The sequence below is a fragment of the Polyodon spathula genome, chromosome 16 (genome assembly GCF_017654505.1).
Source record: "Polyodon spathula isolate WHYD16114869_AA chromosome 16, ASM1765450v1, whole genome shotgun sequence".
NCBI lineage: Eukaryota > Metazoa > Chordata > Actinopteri > Acipenseriformes > Polyodontidae > Polyodon > Polyodon spathula.
In genome coordinates, this window is record NC_054549.1 from 33,586,022 (window position 1) to 33,605,513 (window position 19,492).

General features: G+C 34.6%; 1 protein-coding gene across 1 annotated transcript in view; it reads left to right on the forward strand.

The window, feature by feature from the left end:
- Window positions 1-14,409: 14,409 nt before the first annotated feature.
- The window catches only part of cfap20dc (CFAP20 domain containing), a 55,072-nt gene continuing 49,989 nt past the window's right edge, over window positions 14,410-19,492 (forward strand). Inside the window, exons 1-4 of the mRNA XM_041272924.1 lie at window positions 14,410-14,548; window positions 14,880-14,969; window positions 15,482-15,575; window positions 17,962-18,034. Of these exons, the coding sequence (XP_041128858.1) occupies window positions 14,528-14,548; window positions 14,880-14,969; window positions 15,482-15,575; window positions 17,962-18,034 (278 nt within the window). The 5' untranslated portion in view covers window positions 14,410-14,527. The remainder of the gene's footprint in view (window positions 14,549-14,879; window positions 14,970-15,481; window positions 15,576-17,961; window positions 18,035-19,492) is intronic.

Here is a 19,492-nt window from a genome sequence, read left to right on the forward strand (position 1 = left end):
CTGTTATATAATACCATTACTGAATTGCAGTTATACATTAGAAAGGGGCAGGAACATTTAACCCTGACTCAATCAAGTGTTACGCTTTGAAATAGACTTTGCTCATTGTCATTAGTTAAGATTTACAATCGCGGGGGTTTCAGTAAGCAGAGTGTGAATGCTAACTTTCAAGCTGCTGAGGTGTCACAGACCTTGATGAAAAGCTATATTACATAAAGTAACCTGAGGCTTTTAAAAAGTCTTCTGTTTCTCATTACAGTGAGGGATAAGAAGTTTTTTATTGTTAACCCATTTACCACCAGTATGTTTAAGCAGGTCTGCATTCAGACTCTTCCTTGAAATATGATTAAAATATTACACACATCAAAATGATCAGCCAGACATCTGTACTGCATCAATTTAAAACATCTTTTAGCAGCGGCATTTTGAACTCCACAGAAATTTTGGACAAACGCAACCCCACAAAAAAAAATAAAGAAACAAAGTTTTTGTACATGCTGTTGCTTAAGTGCAAATTACTCAATAATTCCTGATTAACATGCTTTCCTTACTCTACGAAGCATCCATAAAGTGTAATAAACAGTTTTTCCCAACATGGGGTTTGTGACCCACCAGTAGAGCGACTCTAGAAATGCCATTGATTTGTACTTGTTATTATTTTCTTTATTGGCTCTGATTTCTCCTTCATCTGGCCATGAACTGTAACTAGAAAAAAAAAAAAACATTTATATGTGTGTTTGTATGTAAGGAAGAGAGAGTAAAAGAGAGTATACAAGCCACATTTCTCACTAGTTCCGTCTAAATTTGAACTCAGAATGGCCTTGGTATTCATTTCTTTTGAACAGCATCTATTTTTAATTACTATTCAGTTTGAAACCCCAGAGGGTATTGGCTAGAGCAAGAGATTGATTCAGATGTAATGCTCTTGTTAAAATTACATTCTTGCCTCCAGAATGCCTTCTTCAGATGAAAGACTCCAGTCCAGCGTTTAGAGAAAAAGACTCATTAGGTGATTACAGGGCATTCCACAACTGGTGTCCAAGTGCACTGAACTAAAGAGTTCCTTTAATACTTTCTTTACAATTAGGCAACATATCTGGCACACTGTGGACTTTACATTTTTATGGGCCAGTTGTCCAAGGTATCAACACACAAAAAGGTCAGTGACTCACCTACAGTATTATACTGTACTGTAATAAGACCACTACCACTTAATGTAGAGGGTGAGTCATGCCATCAGGAGCTTGGTGGTTCAAACCCTGATTGCGCTAGTTGCAGATCTTGAAAGCACTGCATTCGCATTTGTCTTGTTAGGAGGGCACTAGTCAGATGCCCAACATATTTCATAGTGAGGTTAGTTAAATTCAGTATCCTGACAACATCTGTTAATTCCTGTAGAATTATCCTAACCTGTGTCCTTGATACATTTTAGGGTTTTTCATTAATTGAACAGACAGATATATCTATTACCAGTCAGACATACTGTATTTTATTCCCCTCAAAACAGATTTTTTTTTTTTGCTGCGCCCAGCAAGGCAACATATATTACTTCATGCTGTCAATGATATTGTTTCCATCTTGTGTGTTATTCAGACCTGCTATATGTCAGGACCTTTCATTTCACCTGTTTGGAATTACTTATCATATATTGCAGTCAGTTTCTGGAACAGTATGTTATGCTCAATGATTTCAATTATTTAGAGGTTCAGACCTTCAAAAATAATTGAAATCCAGCGCACAAGTCAGCTGTTATTTAAACCCTTTATTATCCCCATGTGTTAAATATTATTAGTTGTGGTAAAACTTCATGATTAATCTGAAGCTGATGCAGTTAAGAATGATGAGATGCCAGTCTTTAGTGGTGTTTTCCCAAATGAAACAGTTTATGTGATGTAGTTTGATAACATCTTTTGTGTATCAAGGTGAGTTGCTGCAAAATGTTATATTAGCTACATCATGTTTTTGTATGCAGTTAAATAGTAAGATATGATAATAGGATAACATGAGAAGGTTGTTAAAAAGAAGACTGCTTGCCATTGAAACAATAATCTTTAGCAATGCTTGAAATAGTGTTCACAGGTACAGGTTGATTACTATTTTGTAAGATTGGTAATGGATTAATTGCCATTTAGTCTTCTAAGCATTCCTAAATTAAAGCCCTGTTACCAATATGTATCATCTTTGAACTTGATTATTGTATGAGATGAACAATTGGTTTTTGCAATAAAGTTTGCTTGATTTAACATACATAAACACACAGTCCACAGAGGCAAGTAACATCTATATCCTTCAGATGTGTATAAGATCTGCTTTTGCATAGTGTTTTTGTTTGTACCAGAATAGTAAACCCATTGAGCATGCACCGTACATCACAGTCTGTTCCACACAATTCAAGCTTCGTCTTATCTTTCAGCGCTCATTCTCTGTATGTTAGGAAAGCCAGCATCAACAACAATATACAAACATTGTTGGTCAGCTTCAGACAGAACCTAGGAATCAGTCTTATTTCCTCTTTTCTTATCTCCTAACTGCCTGTTAGCCAAGATCTTCCAGGGTCAATCAGTTTTTGTTGCTGAAACAAGCTCTCTCGCTCTCTCTCTCTTTCTCTCTCTCTCTATATATATATATATATATATATATAGAGAGAGAGAGAGAGAGAGAGAGAGAGAGAGAGAGAGAGAGACAGAGAGATATAGACATTTAAGAAAGTGTGCAACTCTAACATGTTACATAAAAGGGAAAACTTCTGGATTCACACAGACTAAGATTTCATTTCCCCATGGACTGGACCTGGAAGACAATGCCTCCTTTTAGGATTCGAACTCCACAGCTGAACTGTCTGTCACAGTGTTCTTAGAACATTCATCTGTAGGTCACTGGGGAATTTTCAAACTTAAATAACACCAGATGTGTCTACCATGCTATCTGAAGAAGGTAGAAGCCAAAGTATTGTTGCTAATTATTAAAATAGTGAGTTTTCTGTTAGATCCTGATTCTCCCTGGATATAGTTGTCTACCACAGTCTAATAAAATAGAGTATACAGTATACATTACCTGTATAGTTGATAGAGCACAGATTTGTGTCGGCTTTATTTCAGCTTTAGTAAATAATATAATAATCAGCACTTGTCTATGGTTTAAACTAATCCAAAAAACAATGCCTGTGGACGTCCTGACTACTTTAATAGTTTTAGCTGTCATCTTCTCCCCTTTTTAAATTTGTGGTTGATTATATTGGTTGGAATTGGTGGGTACATCAGGGCACAAGAATTGGGCTTCAGGTATTGCTGATTTAATGGCAATACAAACCGTGCAACAGTTTTATGAAACCCATCCCTACAAGGTAAATAGATGGTGGAATTTAGAGAACATACTCTGACTGTGTTCTGGAATGCTGTCAGTGTTCTACTGGTTAAATGTACAATTTTGTACAAAATTTCATCACAAGCTTCTGCCACTGGCACAGTATCATAAAAAAGAAGGGGCATTTGTACTGTGAAATAGCTCTTAACTAAAATATCCAATACACCAATAAATAATGAAAGATTACAAAATATGTTTGTTTCATTTTTCTTTCCTTAATATTCTGTGTGGAACTGAAACCAGCACCACACAGTTATGAAATGAATATGTTTTCCACCTGCTATTAATCAAAGGGCATATTCAATCATCCCTGGAACAAAGAGCTAAATAATTTATGAAAGCGCAGTGTTTAATAGTACAATTAATTTACAGAACATCACAAGGGATATGAATTCAGGAATAAAGGGCATTTACATTATGGACAAGATTTTAATTCATTGGGTATTTTTTTTTTTATTTTTATTAATTATAAATGTTTCTACAAGAGAATTTTGTCCTTTAATGATGTTAGGGAAGGTAATTATATTTTGCCTTTTATTCTAGGCATTAGTTAGACTGCATCAGGAGAACTACCTTTTTAAATGTATCTCAATATGTACACCATCCTTGAAACAGCTCATCAGTGAGATTGTTTCTCCAATATTTACTCAAGCCAGGTTGGTGTATCTACAATAACTGTAGCTATGCATGAATAGAGGTACAGCATGGTGGAAAAGGTGTATTTTCAAAATGTATTTGAACAGAAATTGAAAGACTTTAACAAAACACAGCACTTTCAGGACAATACAAAACACTCTGGGGCTTAATTAGAACAATCACATGGCAGCTCATTCTGTTTTCATTTAGGATCTTAGTAATACTGATTGGGTCACATTTCTGTTTTGACATTTCTGCACACTTTGACTTACAGCATTAAATCACTTTTAGTTTGTATACTGTTATACTTTCATCAGCCAAACAAATGACTGTTTTTAAAGCACAGCAGTGAGCTGCACGGATCCTTGTACTTACGAAGCAGCGAATCCCATTATATTTTCTCTTACACTGGGGGTTTATACCTATTACAGTAATTGGCTGAATCCAACACTGTGGAATAACTTGGAGATAATGTATTAACCTGCAAAGGAGTCTGATCGTTATTGACTTAATTTGTAACGGAATTTGTATCTCCAGTATTGAACAAATTGCACATTAAAGACATGTCTTTAATTATCAGATTCCAATCGTAACTTCAATCATAATTCCAGAACCAAACAAGCAACAGACTGCAACCATAAATATTTCCTTCCTCAAATCCCAAGCTCATTAACAATCAATTTCTCAAGAAACTCTTTGTGAAAAAACAATGAGCATGTTTGTGATTCTTTGTTGCTTTATTCTCACCTAGGTAATTTTATATATATATATATATATATATATATATATATATATATATATATATATATATATATATATATATATATATATGTGTGTGTGTGTGTGTGTGTGTGTGTGTGTGTGCATTGCACATAGCAATTGCTATCTTGTCTGTGTTTGATTATATTGTATGATTGCATTATTGGTTGTAACAAGAGTAGGTGCAGTCTGATTTTGAACTATTTAAACTATAGGAGAATTTAACAGACACCACTGATGGTGATTGTGGGACACTGCAGCTGTATAGCCAGGATTGTAATTAGTGTCTTAATTATACTTTGCAAAGAACACAAGCCCATTTATAATTTGCAATATATTTGACAAGGGTAGATAATGTTAGAGAATCTAATTTTCATCTGTATAGTTTAACTAATTACCCAGTGATAATTTGATTATAGAGGTCTTTATGTAAACATAATGCTAGCTCATTTTTAATGCACTGCCTAGATTTTTTTTAACCAATTACTTTGGCGATGGCTTGAGATATCATTTAAAACCTTTCTAAATTGGATGCCAACAGATGCGACTCATTTTACCTCTGTGGTAAAAATAAACCAAATGAACAATTAATATAACCCCAGATACGGTATTAAATGCATTACAGGAAATTGTATTCTCCTTGTATGATGTTTAATTACATGGTTTCAAGATGAAAAATGAAATGTTAATGACGATGCTTCACAAGATAATTTGATCAATCCAAGGGAAAGCATATTATTTGTTACAAAGTTGATGGGTTTTTTTTCAAGGAAGAAGAGTACCAAGTTATCAAAGAACCCTGCTGTATCATTCCACCTGAAGTGACTCCTTATGCATTATTAATGCTGGATAACAATATAAAATAATCTAAGAATTCAAGCTTAAAACAGATTGACTCTAATGCATGTCTACCAATATTGAAAAATTAAAAATAGAAAAGAGATTGCAAAATATAACTTTAGAGTCAACAGCAAATATTGGTGGCAAATATTGTTTGTTTAATAGGTTATATGCAATTTGGTTCATGCTGGCTTATCCATAAAAATAAATATTGAGATCCATTAACATGTGCAAACACCAATAAAAGCTTTCTTTAGCTGCAGGACTACATTCTGTGTCATTTTAAACTGATTGTGCTTGGGTTAGTTTAGTTACCTTATACTGAAGATTTGTTTTAGAAATTCAGTAATAGAGTTAAGTCTGCAGAGGCGACAGACAACTTTTTTCTTTAATTAAGTAGAAGTAAAGTAAAGATTTCTGAACCCAGTAAAAGTTATTAATCCAGTAGTGTCTCGAACAGATACTACCCTAAAGATGTTTTCTGGTAACTTACAGTTTGATCATTATGTGGAATGAATCCTAAATTGTATTTAAAAAATGTGAAACCTATTTAAAATCTAAGATTTCCATAATCTTTGTAGTTTAAGAAAAAGACATTCGCTGTTGATTTGCTTCAGTAATCATTTGCAGAATGCACAAGGCCGTATTTGCATAAAACATAAATTAGAATTTTTCTAAACAGATGATATAGAGGATATACATTTATTAAAAAAAAAAAAATCATAAAAGAATCTTCAGGCTTTTGTTATGCAATGTCTTTACTTCTGACTTCTGTATTTCTTTCTCTATACTTTAGGGGTAAGATTAAACTGAAGAAATGTTTTATTGAAACTTTTCTCCTGTTTCCAAAGACTGTTGTCAAATAATGTAATACCAATTTATTATTATTTTTTTTAATATAATTGTATGACTGGAGCAGAAGACAGGCCAATAGCATCATGAATGGTTCTACCATTGAGCAAAAGTATTAATCAGTGCCTAATATTGCAGAACAAGTATTGTTGCAGTCCAAAAGGTTGGGATATATTAAAGAAATCATGCATTGCTAGTTAAAATAGAAGATATTAATCTGTCAAATCAAAGAACTGGAGCAGTAGACATGTAGACAGTAGATAAAGTAAAGAGAGAATATTACCACCACACACCATGATTATAAGTACAACTGACTCCTTGAAAATTTGTCAGTTTAAGGCACTAATTAAATGCAATGCAATGATCACATATATCAGGCCTCCAGGCATTTTCTTTTGTCAGCTTATTTTAAAATTCTCCTCTGCAATGCATTACCTCTGTCACGTTATTACATGTTATAGCTGAAAATGGAGGTAATCCAGAAGATATGTGAAAAGGGACTGTGAGGAAATCGAAAAAGAAATCTCCTTGGTTGTCATATTTAAGCTTATCTTACTTTTGGAGCTTAGCCACAGAATGACTTTTAGAATATAGGGAAACAAATAAAATAGACATACTTTTTTTCTGTACCTGTTGAATGCCCTTGCTCTTTACAGACTGGCAAACATTACAGGCTTTGTCCTAATTCCAGCAAAGGACTTACTGTGAATTGCTTTGACGGGATTCAGGATATTGTCCTAATAGATGCTGATTTGGAAATGGGCCACTTGCAATTATCAGTGAGCTATGCTAGATTAAAGGCAATGGTGGTACAATTTCAACCCAGTGTCTCTGGCTCTATGGATTTGTAACTCATCCAGTCTGTCCATCTGGGAAGCAAAAGCATGTAGTTTTGATGAGAAACTGGGGCCAACCGACCAGCTGTGAAAAAAAATAGATTACTCTTGTCATTTTTCTGCAAGGTAATTTAATTTGCCTGCAGTATATATATTATATATATATATATATATATATATATATATATATATATATATATATATATATATATATATAATTTCTTGCAGTTGCATGACTTGGAGGAAGGTGTAGAATGTGTGTAATTTACATTTAAAAGTTCTTTATGAGCTCACCAGTGTAATTCTGGATCATTGGTTGTGGATGACAGTACAAAAAGGCAGTAAAGTCTGTGGTGGAGGCATGGTGAGAAATAAAGATGTGGAACTAGTGAGCTTGTTCCTGCTAAATGCACTGCTGGATGTTTGTAACGCAATATACATCATCTTTAAGACAGTGCTGCCAATGTGTCATATTAGTCAAAACATTTTGATGTAATATTCCCATCACACAAGGGACTGTGGTTCACAGTGTAGACTATTTCATTTTTAGTGAAAGGGCAGATTTGGAGTTGAACCAGAGAGCGGCAGGCTTTGAGGCCAAAATGGAAGAGTTCAAATCCCATTATGTTTTATCCCGATGACTACAGTAGTTAATTTTCAAGATACACTGTTCCAAAATAAAAGTAAACTTATTTGGGATACTTTTTTCTTTAAAATACAAAAATATGAAGTGAGTGTTTATTTTTCTGATGTATTTTTAACAGTGCATGTTTGTTGCCAGCCACCTATGGAGAAGTGAGAAAATAAAGCAGGGAGCTTGATCATGCAGATCATGCTGTCAGCTTGCAGATAGACTTTGCCAAAAGATTAAAAAAATAAAAATAAAAGTGCTATTCATAGTTGAAATTTTAAATTTTCTATTAGAACATTTTCTTTGGGTATGACTTACAGAGCTAAAACCACCTGCAGAAGTTTGTCTTCATTCAGAGAGGCAAGCAGACTGGCAGGAAGATAATCAAGTGTGTTGTGTAGAGCTAGGAAAAAATGATTGCACTAACTTTTATTGTAAATGTGACGATATTAACCAGCATACTTTCAGAAATATTGCTTCCATAAACTTGCAGGGGTTGCCATGGAAATTAATGTTACTGTAACTGTGAGAGTCTAAAAGACAGATTATACGTACAATATGAGGTACTACTGATTGACAGGATAATAATATAGACTGCAGAAAGGTATTATAAGTTAAAGAAAAAAAAATCTTCTTACAATGACTGGTAATATGGTGAAAGTGGTCTTAAGGATCTTAAGATGATTTATTTATCAAGGCATTATAAGGAAGTAAAATACCATAGCCAGCTTTAGACTCAGATTCTGCTAATTAAGCTATACCATCTATGAGTTGTGGTCAGAAATGTGAATGTCTGAAAACAATACCGAAAAGTTAAGTACCTTATTGGAGTTATGGTGCTTGTGCTATACATAACCTAGCAAACAAACAACCTGAAAATAAAACTTTAGAACCTGTGGTCAGCATTTTCTGTGACAGTATATGTGAGCATTATAGTAGGATTGTGGCTTTGACTTCAATGCATTTACAGGAACTTTATTCTTCAAGAATGGCCCCAGGTCCTGACATTTTTATAGCATCCTTAAGAAACGAACTATTTTATTTCAAATGTCCAATTTCTTGCAGCATAGTCAAGCTTTTATATTCTCTTCTCAGCAGTCCAAGAAAATCTCAGCCCCTAAAATGACAATCTTATATCAAACACAGTCCATTTGCATTAACATTGGGCTACATTTCTTTGTGTTTTCTATTTGACTTCTGTAATGACAAATACAGTACAGTACTCTCGCACAGTCGATCTGCTTCAGTCAATTACGAACAATTACGTGCTTTACCAGACTGACAACAGCTCTCTAAATCCATAACTGCCCTCAGTCCTATTAAAGCAATTTATGACTCAATATTGGTATGAGGAAATGAGGAAGATATAATGATTTTATATTGGTATCCTGTTTAGATGGACAGGGAAAAATATCTAGCTCAAAATACTATAAACAATAATTTCTTACAGTGTTCTTGTTTACAATGATAGGGCAAGGATGTGTTGTCTGTTTCCTTTCAAGTACGAAATGTAACCATTACCGTATGGGTATTTACCTCCTAAGCTTTGGTATAAGCTTTGTATACCAAAGCTGCTGTCTGAGCCAGTGACGGGGTCATCTATTTCAGAGAACCAGGGTTATGATAATAACCTAATGTTTTACCACATGGCATGCCTGAGTAGAAATGCAGCAAGCCATCTCGTAGGTGCAACAACACCCTGATGGTACTCCAAACTTTACCAACATGAATACTGCCATGCTTATTATTATTTTCAAGGTCAGTTTTTCTGCAAAAAAGTTCAATTAATGTCTTGCTGTACATGGCTATGTGGATTGTATTTCACAAACTCAATAACACACAGTGCCCTGGGCACCCTGCTGTGCTAAAACCAGCTTGCATGAGTAAAACTGAAATACATCCCACGCAACACAGTAATATCTTTTTGAACAAATATCAGTGCTCCATGTTTTTTTTTTTTTTTTTCTAAAGAAATATCCTCTACACGGGGCTCAGAAATGCTCAATATTAAATATATTTTCTATATATTTTCTGTTTGAGATACCTCAATATTGAATCTAAAATTGCTCATGATTACCGAACCAATTGGTTTGCATGTTTACCCAATTTTGATATTGGGCTTTTCATTTAATGACTGATTCACAACTGAATATATTAAACCAGTCCGCCACTACGTTGGAAAACCATAAAAATTGACCATTAAAGAAAACATTCAGATTCAAATAAAATTTCACACAAGAAATGAACAGCAATATATTATTATATATTGCTATAGCAACTATCACTGGCAGGAAATGGGATTTGCAATGTCTTATTTTGTATATCTAAAAAAATCATATTTAAAAAATGAATTCTGTATTTGTATATGACAGTTTTAATACATGTAGAATTATTTCAACTTATTCTAAATGAAACATACTAGCTCTCTGAAATAAAACAAAACTATTGTAATTTTCCTGTTTAATTTCTCAATTGGGTCCCACCCAACCAAAAATTAGGACAAATTTAGATAATAGCTTTTCAAATGTATATGAATCACCTGCAATATGGTGTTTAAAGTTGCTTTAAGCTAGTATCAGGCTGTGATCGATCTGTCCAAAACTAAAAACTTAAATGTATCCCCCTGACACAAGTAGGGGTCGTTCAAGCACAATAAGGTGAACTATACCAAGCCAGATTTTCTTAGTAGCCCCATACGAGTACAAAAGGCCAATGCTGTGCTCCCTGTGGGAACAGAAACTCGGCAGGACCAGGATTTGAACCGGTGAGCTCTTGATCATATGGCTCACCCTGCACTCCTGCGTGGATGGGTCTTCCTGGAGGAGTCGCTGGGGATCCCATTTCTGTCTGTGCCATGAAGTTGGAAACAAAAGAACAGATGCTGATGTGACCTGTGGTGTCTGAAGAGAGATTCTTTGTCTCCATGACAACACTACTTTACTACTTAGCATTCACATTCTGTAAGCACAAAATAGAAGAGGTTGGGTGATATTTTTAAACACCTCTTACTTAAGAAAGGTATACTGTCAACATAATAGTAGTACAGTATTTCATGTTAGATTTCAAAATGTCATATTTTTAAAAAAATGTTGTCAGTTTTTCCTGAAGTATATGGAAAACTACAAAGTGGTATGTAATTCAATATGTTAGCGTAACATTATTCAGCAAGTTTCATGCGATTTTATGAAGCAAAATTAGTTAATTCTATAGAGTGATGCAAAACGTTTGTCCAGAGCTGTATATCGACAGTGGGAATCTGGCTGTGCAGGGTTTGGAGTTATTCCTTTGATTTATAAAATAAGAGTTTATTTTTGTCTAGCCCTTGCAAGTGTTAAAAAAAAAAAGAAAAGAAACTCTTGATTATTTTGTAGGAGTCTAATCATTTTTAGTCTGCCTGGATGTCACAGCCAACAGCAAAGAGAGATCCAGCCCACACTTTTTAATGACACCAACGAGAGAAAAGCCAGCGCTTTAGTGGCTTATTAGAATAGGTCTCACCTTGTCATTTCAAAATCGAATGTGAGTATCTCTGGAAAGCAAACGGGCCATGCGATGCTGTTCTATGTGTGAACTTCATACCAATCAAACCTGTAATTCTGTTTCTCAGAATTATTAATTACCAAGGATCTTGACATGCTGTGATTGAAAAGCCTTCAGCTATATCAATGCTGAGTTATGAGAAGATCTCCCTTCTGAATTGAAACAGGTAGGAATGCTGCAGGCATTTAAAGCTGAAGTTAGAGCATGCCTGCTGAATAAAAATGACTATCATCCCAGAATCAAGTACTGTATTTTCAGAATGTCACTTTTACACATATCACCCTTTTAGTAGTTGTAATACGTTTAGCTGTCTTCTTTCATACATCCATTTCTGCATCCAGTTTTACAGCTTGCAATTTTTTCTTGGCAGTGTCTTGTTAGAAGCTGTATAGCTTATACTGCCAAACTGATAACATATCTTCAATAAATGAGTATATCTTCATAATGGTATATGGTGACATCCCCATTTCATTGATATATTTTCACTAATATGAGATGCTTTTCCGCACTCTTTTTAGTGCATTATTTTGACTCTAATTGAATAGTACAGAAACAACAACTAGGTGTCATGTTGCTTTTGAATGCATTCATGTTGGTCCGGTCTTGCCAGGTAATCAATACAAGTTAAAGCTGAATTAATTTAGTATAACTGGAATTTATTACTACAAACTGCAAGTCAAGCTTTTGAATTAAAACTAATATTGAAAGTTATAGGTTGTATAGAAATCAATATTATTTAAAGAGCATTAAAAACTCTAGGACTGTATAGTGCGTGAAATGTTTCCATTAAGTGTAAGTTACAGTTACGCTAACTGACACTTGTGGCCTACCAGCAGTGGATGTAATTCAAAAATGACCTTTTGGGATAGCAAATACTGAGAGACAGACTAAATGATTTCTGTTCAGTGCTAATGATAACAAAGTATGTGCCACCATTTGATTAATGCATCTTTCACATTCACCGAGGCAAAGATCATAAAGAAGCAATTTCCCTATGAAGCTGCTCTGTCAAATTGTGTAAAAGCTGCCAACCATGCAGGTTACATTTCACTATTAGAATTTCATTGCAGCCAGTGGTGGGTAAATGTGGCTTTAAGAGCATAACAACTCGCTCATCTGTATATATGCTTCTACCAAGTACACTGAATCCACATCCCGTCAACCAAGGTAACGCAGTCACCTGCAAATGACTTTTTAAATGGGCCTTAGGAAACAAAAGGTTATGTACTTCATTGCAGTTGGGAATGGTTATTACTATCAGATATCTTTTTAAGATGACTATTTACATGTTATACAGTAGCTGATATCTGAAATACTAATTGTGAAAATAATCACCGACGTATTAAAAGATCATCAGCGATTTGTGCCATAATATAGACGCTTTGGCCACAATACTGAAGGCAATACAAGCGCCAGGCTTCTAAAGCTCAATTTACGTGTTGTCATATTTGAAATGCAATTATTTGGAATCCTGTGCACGCCATTGCCTTGTTTAATATAAATAGTAAAGTTCACAAATGACCAGCTATCTGCTTCGGTGTGACAGTCTGGCTTCGAACTAGTAGCAGAAAGCGCTATCCCCGGAAAACGAAGGCAGCATATAATATCTTGGCGATTACCTTGGATTGAAACAACGACCTTACAACAATAGCGTACCAGGCAAAGTCAACAACGAACAGGTGACTAACTAGCGCATGCCCCGAAGAAGGTTTACTATAGAGTCTCGTAACCATAGAAACGCGGTGGAGTTTTCCCGGGGACCTGTGCGGTTTGCTCTGTTCTGTGCTCTAATTGGCTCAGATATGTTGTGAGAAGCATGGCTGCAGAAGCAGGTAGGTTATGAAACTTTTTTTATACTTGTATGTATTAATTGTTATGTGTATTCATGACAAAGCGTAATTGTATGTTGAAGATATGTAAAGATTATGATTTTTTGTTTGCAACAAGTGCGGACAAAACTGTCATTCTGTACCGTAGCTGGTAGCGACTTCACTTTACACGAGAGTTATAGTATGTTCTGTTGCAGTTATAATGTATACAATTACGATTTATTTTATTGTTCAGCGTTTCTTTGTGTTATATTATATTCTCAGGACGAAACAACAGTTAAAACGTGCCATAAGTATTAATAATTTAAGTAAGTTACTCTTTCAAGTTCATTATAGTACGTTTCTCTTTGTTGTTTCGCCACCGTTTGAGTTGTACACTGTGTCTGTGTTTACACAAGTAAATAAACAGTACAAAAATTAAGTTGAACATGAAGGCAATTCCATAAAATAACGGTCACTTTACCATGGAATTGCCCATCATTTGAGTTGATAAAGTGACCGTGACCATAAGAGAAAAAAAACAAACAGTTTACAATTTTAAAAACTTGTGTCACCCACTTACTAATAACATTTTCAAGAGAAAAAAAGACACATCGTTTCTAGTGATTGGAAATGATGAGGTTTAATAAAACAGAATGTCACTTCCATTCCATTTTGCGTAAGGTTTTTGCACATTTTGTATAATTAAAAAACATCTAACTTTCCCTGCAACGCTAATTTAAGATGTATGTTATGAAATATAAATGCAGGCTAACTTTTTCTTACTAGAGTATACTCGAATTAGTGTTATGGATGTGACGAGGTGGATGGATGATAAAGATTTAACCGTTTGATTGTGGGTATTGTACAAGACAAATTAACCTTTTTGTGACAGTATTTTTACATCCCTGTTATGGGGGAGCTTGTATAAATTTGTAAATCTGCTTTCACGGTGTGTGTGTGTGTGTGTGTGTGTGTGTGTGTGTATATATATATATATATATATATATATATATATATATATATATATATATATATATATATACTCATCTCGCTCGCTCTCAGTAGGCCCAGATCCGGGTCTATAAAACTATGATAACTGATGAACTCTTCTAATATTACTATGTTGTTTTGTTTTCAGATTATGGACGATAGAAAAATCAATACAAAGGGATCACACGTTATTTTCCAATTTTCTCTTTGAATCCGAGCAATACTGTTCCGTTACATTTGTTTAAATTAACGTGCTTATCCTTTCAAGGATGTTCAAGAATGAATATCAGGTAAACTGGAATGTTCCTGCCATGTAGTTACTGCATTTCAATAATACTTTGTTTAAAAAAGAAATAAAATAAATAATAATAATTTTCAGCTGGTCAGAAGCCACATTGGATTACCAGTCCCATGACTAGAAACGAATATATGTATACAAATGAATATAGATTGTATACAATGTTTTTTGTAAACTTGATTTAACTTTTTTTTTATTTAATGTGAAGTAAACTTGCGTTCACTGACATGAGCTGAAATTAGAGCTGGCTGATTTTTGCTCCTGGCATATGTGCAATGTTTTTTGGTGATGTGTTTTTTTTTTTTTTCCCTTCAATTTTAAAGGGTGGTCCTTTTGTGGAAATCTTCAGTGCTCAAGGGAAAGATCCTGTAGCAAAATGGAAACTCTGTGGCAGCCAATCTTCTATTTGCAAAGTAAGGTTTTAAATTTTAATTAAAAAAAAAAAAAGGTAAGTTTAATTGAAGGTAAAGAAAGGAAAGAGAAAAAAAAAACAACTTAACATTTTATAGAGTACCTTTCACATGACTCAAGCAATGTCTTAAAGCTCCTCAAAATCACTGAACAACCGCAAACAGACAGTCATCCCTGGAGCTATAAAATCGGCAGCGCATTTTGTGCCAGAATATAACACGTGTACAATTAAATTCATGTCCCCAGAACAGAACATGTTGTATAAATACAGATAGCAATGTGAACATCATCTGAGCAACTGATACTGTTGACAATTATAGTTTCTACTAAGATTATTTCATTCATTTCTAATGTGATGATCTCAACATGATAAAATGTGCTCTGATTAGTCACTGTAAATTGCTCTCATTGGTCACTGTAAATGTGCTGTCATTGGTCACTATGAGTAGAAGTACAGTGTTGTCTTTCCGAAATGTGTTGTCAAATTCTATTTTTTTATTTTTTTTATTTCTAGGACTTTGACAAAGAAGTTAAGAGTTTTGTTTATGTTCTTGAGGGCAGCAGTCAAACAAACAAGATGCAGCTGCCCAAAGACAGCAAAATGGCACGTAAGTGTGGCAACCTATGAGAACAGCAGCTAAAGCCATTGTATTCAAAATGTCAGCCAAGTCTCCCTGGTAATGTCAGCCAACCCTCCTCACATTCATGATTATTTTAACCAGTCAAATGGGCAGACTTCTGTGTGAACTCAATCACTGTTAAATGTGCTCTCTGCTCAATCATGTTAAATTTGATCCAAAAAAAACCAATAAAACCAAGTCTATTGGCTCCTTTGTGTAATACCAGGAACTGATACCCGTAGTGAATCTCATTTTGAACATGATGATAGATTATGAATATAAGATACTCTTTGCCAGTAGGCAAGAATGTTTGCCTAATGCTTGGATCTCTATAATATATAGAGTTAAAGCCTTCTGAAGCATTTTCTTTTCTATATATTGCATTGCAAAAGCACCAGCAGTAATAATCAAAACATTTTTTTTAAGAGTAAAGTATTCTGTAAATGTATTCACATGACAGTTACAGAAAACTAATTATACTTTTAAATTATCTCTTGATCTCGATCAATTTGTGGACCCTTGACATTTTAATTGTGCCACTGTAAAAGAACACAGTTATAAATATGTTTGCTGCCAATTCTTTTTTCAAAGGCTTCAATTAAAAAGGATTTTCAAAATGAAGAATTGAACAAAAAATAATAGAAAAAATATATGTGCAAATTTTTTTAATGAATGTCTTCAGCTGAATATGGATTGCTTTGTGCCTCACATTCCTGTTTGGGATTTTGGTGATGCTGTTTTATTTCCCATGATATTCTGCTTTGAAGTAATGTGATCAAATTTAACAGAACCCTGTGTTTTTTCAACCTAAATTTAAATTAACTGAATTTGTGAAATGATCTGTCACTTGAAACCCTTCGACACCACACGCTGGTGCATGCTTATTTCTATCACCTCAAGTGAAAGCCGGATGTGCAGTCAATTTCATAATTTTGCTTGTTCGTTTTCATGGGGAAAATGGGCAAACCATCCACAAGTAATAAACTAAAGTATGAGGCTTAAAGCCAGAATGGGTGGAAGAGTTTGCTTACGCTGAAAATGGTGGTAAACCTGTGTCTGCAACAAATCCCATGCATAGTGTAGTCTGTACAAGGCGAGTAACCTCAACCATCATTATGAAACAAATCGCAACACATTTTCATCTGAATAGCCTCCTAAATCAGACTTGAGGAGAAACAAGTTGGCCTCTTTAAAAGCACGCCTCAGCAGTCAGCAGATTCTCCTGTCAATGTTCAGTAAAGAAGCTGGGTTCAGATATTCAAGTTTTGTTTTGAGCCAACTGGTGAAAACCTTTAAATACGCAACAAGTTGCCATGGATTTGCAAATAAATGCAATAGCTTTTAGTTTACAGTGTTTTTTTTTTTCCCTCCAGCCGTAGTAAACACTGTGCCTGACTGAATGGGGTGAAGTTAAGCAAAAATACGGAAATTAATGAGTTGGATGCACATTTTGCCTATCTTGAACTTTGAATTTGAATGATTCTCGTTAAAATATCTTTACATTTAGCAATGTACACTGTTTATAAAATCCTTTGTCTCATGCAATTTTATTTGGCTTTACTGTACATTGTTTGCACCTTGACACAATTCTTAAAGAAACTCAATACGTAGTGCTAAATTAAACTCTATTATCTATAGTGTATTTTGTGGCTCTTTGCATTTATGCATTAATGCTGTCAAGACATAAGCTTTATCAATTTATATCATGAAATAATAATAAAATAAAATAAAAACATACATGAGTTGCTGACTCAAATGAGGATCAGATAAGGCTGCAATAACCAAGATCAAAGCTCAGAAACGACAGGATTTTCTTCAAGGATGTAATGCACGATTGTTTTTTCTCAACTTAGTAATCTCCTTACCTCCACAACCGCACACACCCTGTTATCTGGTTAAACAACGTATGCTACTTGGAACCATAGTATACACTGGGTCACTGTACAGAATTTGGTGAAACAGAATATGTTTATGTAATATATACTGTATAGGAAAAATAAGATGCTATGAAAGTCAAAGCTAAATGACAACTGCTTTTCTCCAATGAATGTACCTGAACAGACATTCCATCACAAACCTACTTTAGAATGTAACTCCTACAAAATAGAATATGTCTGGAAGGGTTACATTTAATTTAAATCTTTTAAAAAGGCACATTAAAATGTCAGTCTCACCTGAAGATTTCTCCTTTAATTTAATCCTTTTAGGATTGCATTAACAACTCGGCTACACACAGGTACTCAAAGTAGTTTTTTTTTATTGATTGAGTTACTGGAGCAATGTTAGTTTAACAAAATTGTCAAGATAAAGTATGTGTTTTGAATATTCAGAACCGGTAAACTATAGAAAAAAACTTTGGCATTCTTTATTACAGTTGGACTGATCCAGAGATACTTGATTCTTCAGACTTTTGTACCCCTGGGAAAAGACTTCTCAACAGAATTAATGTAAGAATGCACAAAAAAATTCTTAAATGATTTATTCTGTTTAAAGTATACTCTTGATGTGTGTGGGAAGAATGGCTGTTGATGAATTGCGAAATGACAGTTCTCTCCAGACATGAGCAATGAATTTCTGTACTAGACCACTTGACTAATTAAGCTCATTTTACTGTTATTGCACAAAGACTGGGTTTTGTGGCATGCCTGTGGGGACCAAAGGTACGTCTTCGTCTGTTTAACAGAAATTAGGGTAATGATAATTCTGACATTACAGTGCCTCAGATTGCAAACAAGGGAACAGGATTGCCCAGTGGCCCTGCGTGGTTATCTATTAGATTTCACTCCAGCGTTTTCAGGATGGTGCAGTGATTGTGTCAGTCTCTCTAATAATCACAGCCAAAGTATACGTGTTTTGGTATCTGAGATTGATTTTCTGCCTTTGAAATCTATTCCTCCATCCATCAAAACCCTTGGCTATTACCATAAACTTTTAAAGAACGGACAAGAAGGTTTATGAACTAGAGCAGTATCCACATTGCAGTATACTTTTTCTGTGAAACTGACAAATAACAATTAAAACCGATAGTTGATCTGGTGTGATTAACATTCATTTTGTATCCAGATTGCGAGCACCTCTTATATACAATATACTGACTGCTCCAAGGTTATGTGAGAACATATCATAAAAATACCTTCAATTGTCTTTAAGAGCCTGCAGTGCTTTAGGATTCACAGATAAGCATGTAGATGATCGGGAGTGCCAACGAATTGAGTTTCTCACTTCTGCAACAAAAAGCCCAGCTTCACTATCTGTATTGCAATAAGGTTGCCATCTTTAGATCTTAGCTGGAGAACCTGTAGGTACTATTAACACTGCAGTGTACAGTATTGGAAAGCAATTTGAAACAAATCACTTGTGCTTCTGATGGGTGAACATTAGCTTTCGTGGTACATTTCTTTCCGTCATATTTTCTCATGCAGATGGAAATGTTTTAAAACTGCACTCTGTACTTTGATTGATCTGATCAACAAACAAGATATTATTCAAGGCTATCCATCACTGAGGCACCAGCAGAGTTATTAATATCTTGCAGCTGCTCATGTTGAGAAAAAGGCACGAGTCACAAAAAGTGAATGTGCAAACACTGTTTAAAAAATGATCAGGTTGCATGTAACTTTGGTCAAACCATACCTGTAGGTTAAAATATTCAAGACATTTAAGAAGCCTTTCACCCCTTTCAGTGCCACTAAAAATGGAATGCTATGACTCCTAGCAAGACATAGTAGATAGGTAGTGTTTTCTGCTTTATTCATTGTTTATTATTTAGAGATACAACTTTTAATTTTTCTCTCGTCATTGGAAGACACGCAGATATATAAAACATGTTATTGATTTTAACAGGCAGTGAAGTGGACTGTTAACGGCAGTGATCCAATCAGTCAACTGGAAAAAAAAAAAAAAAT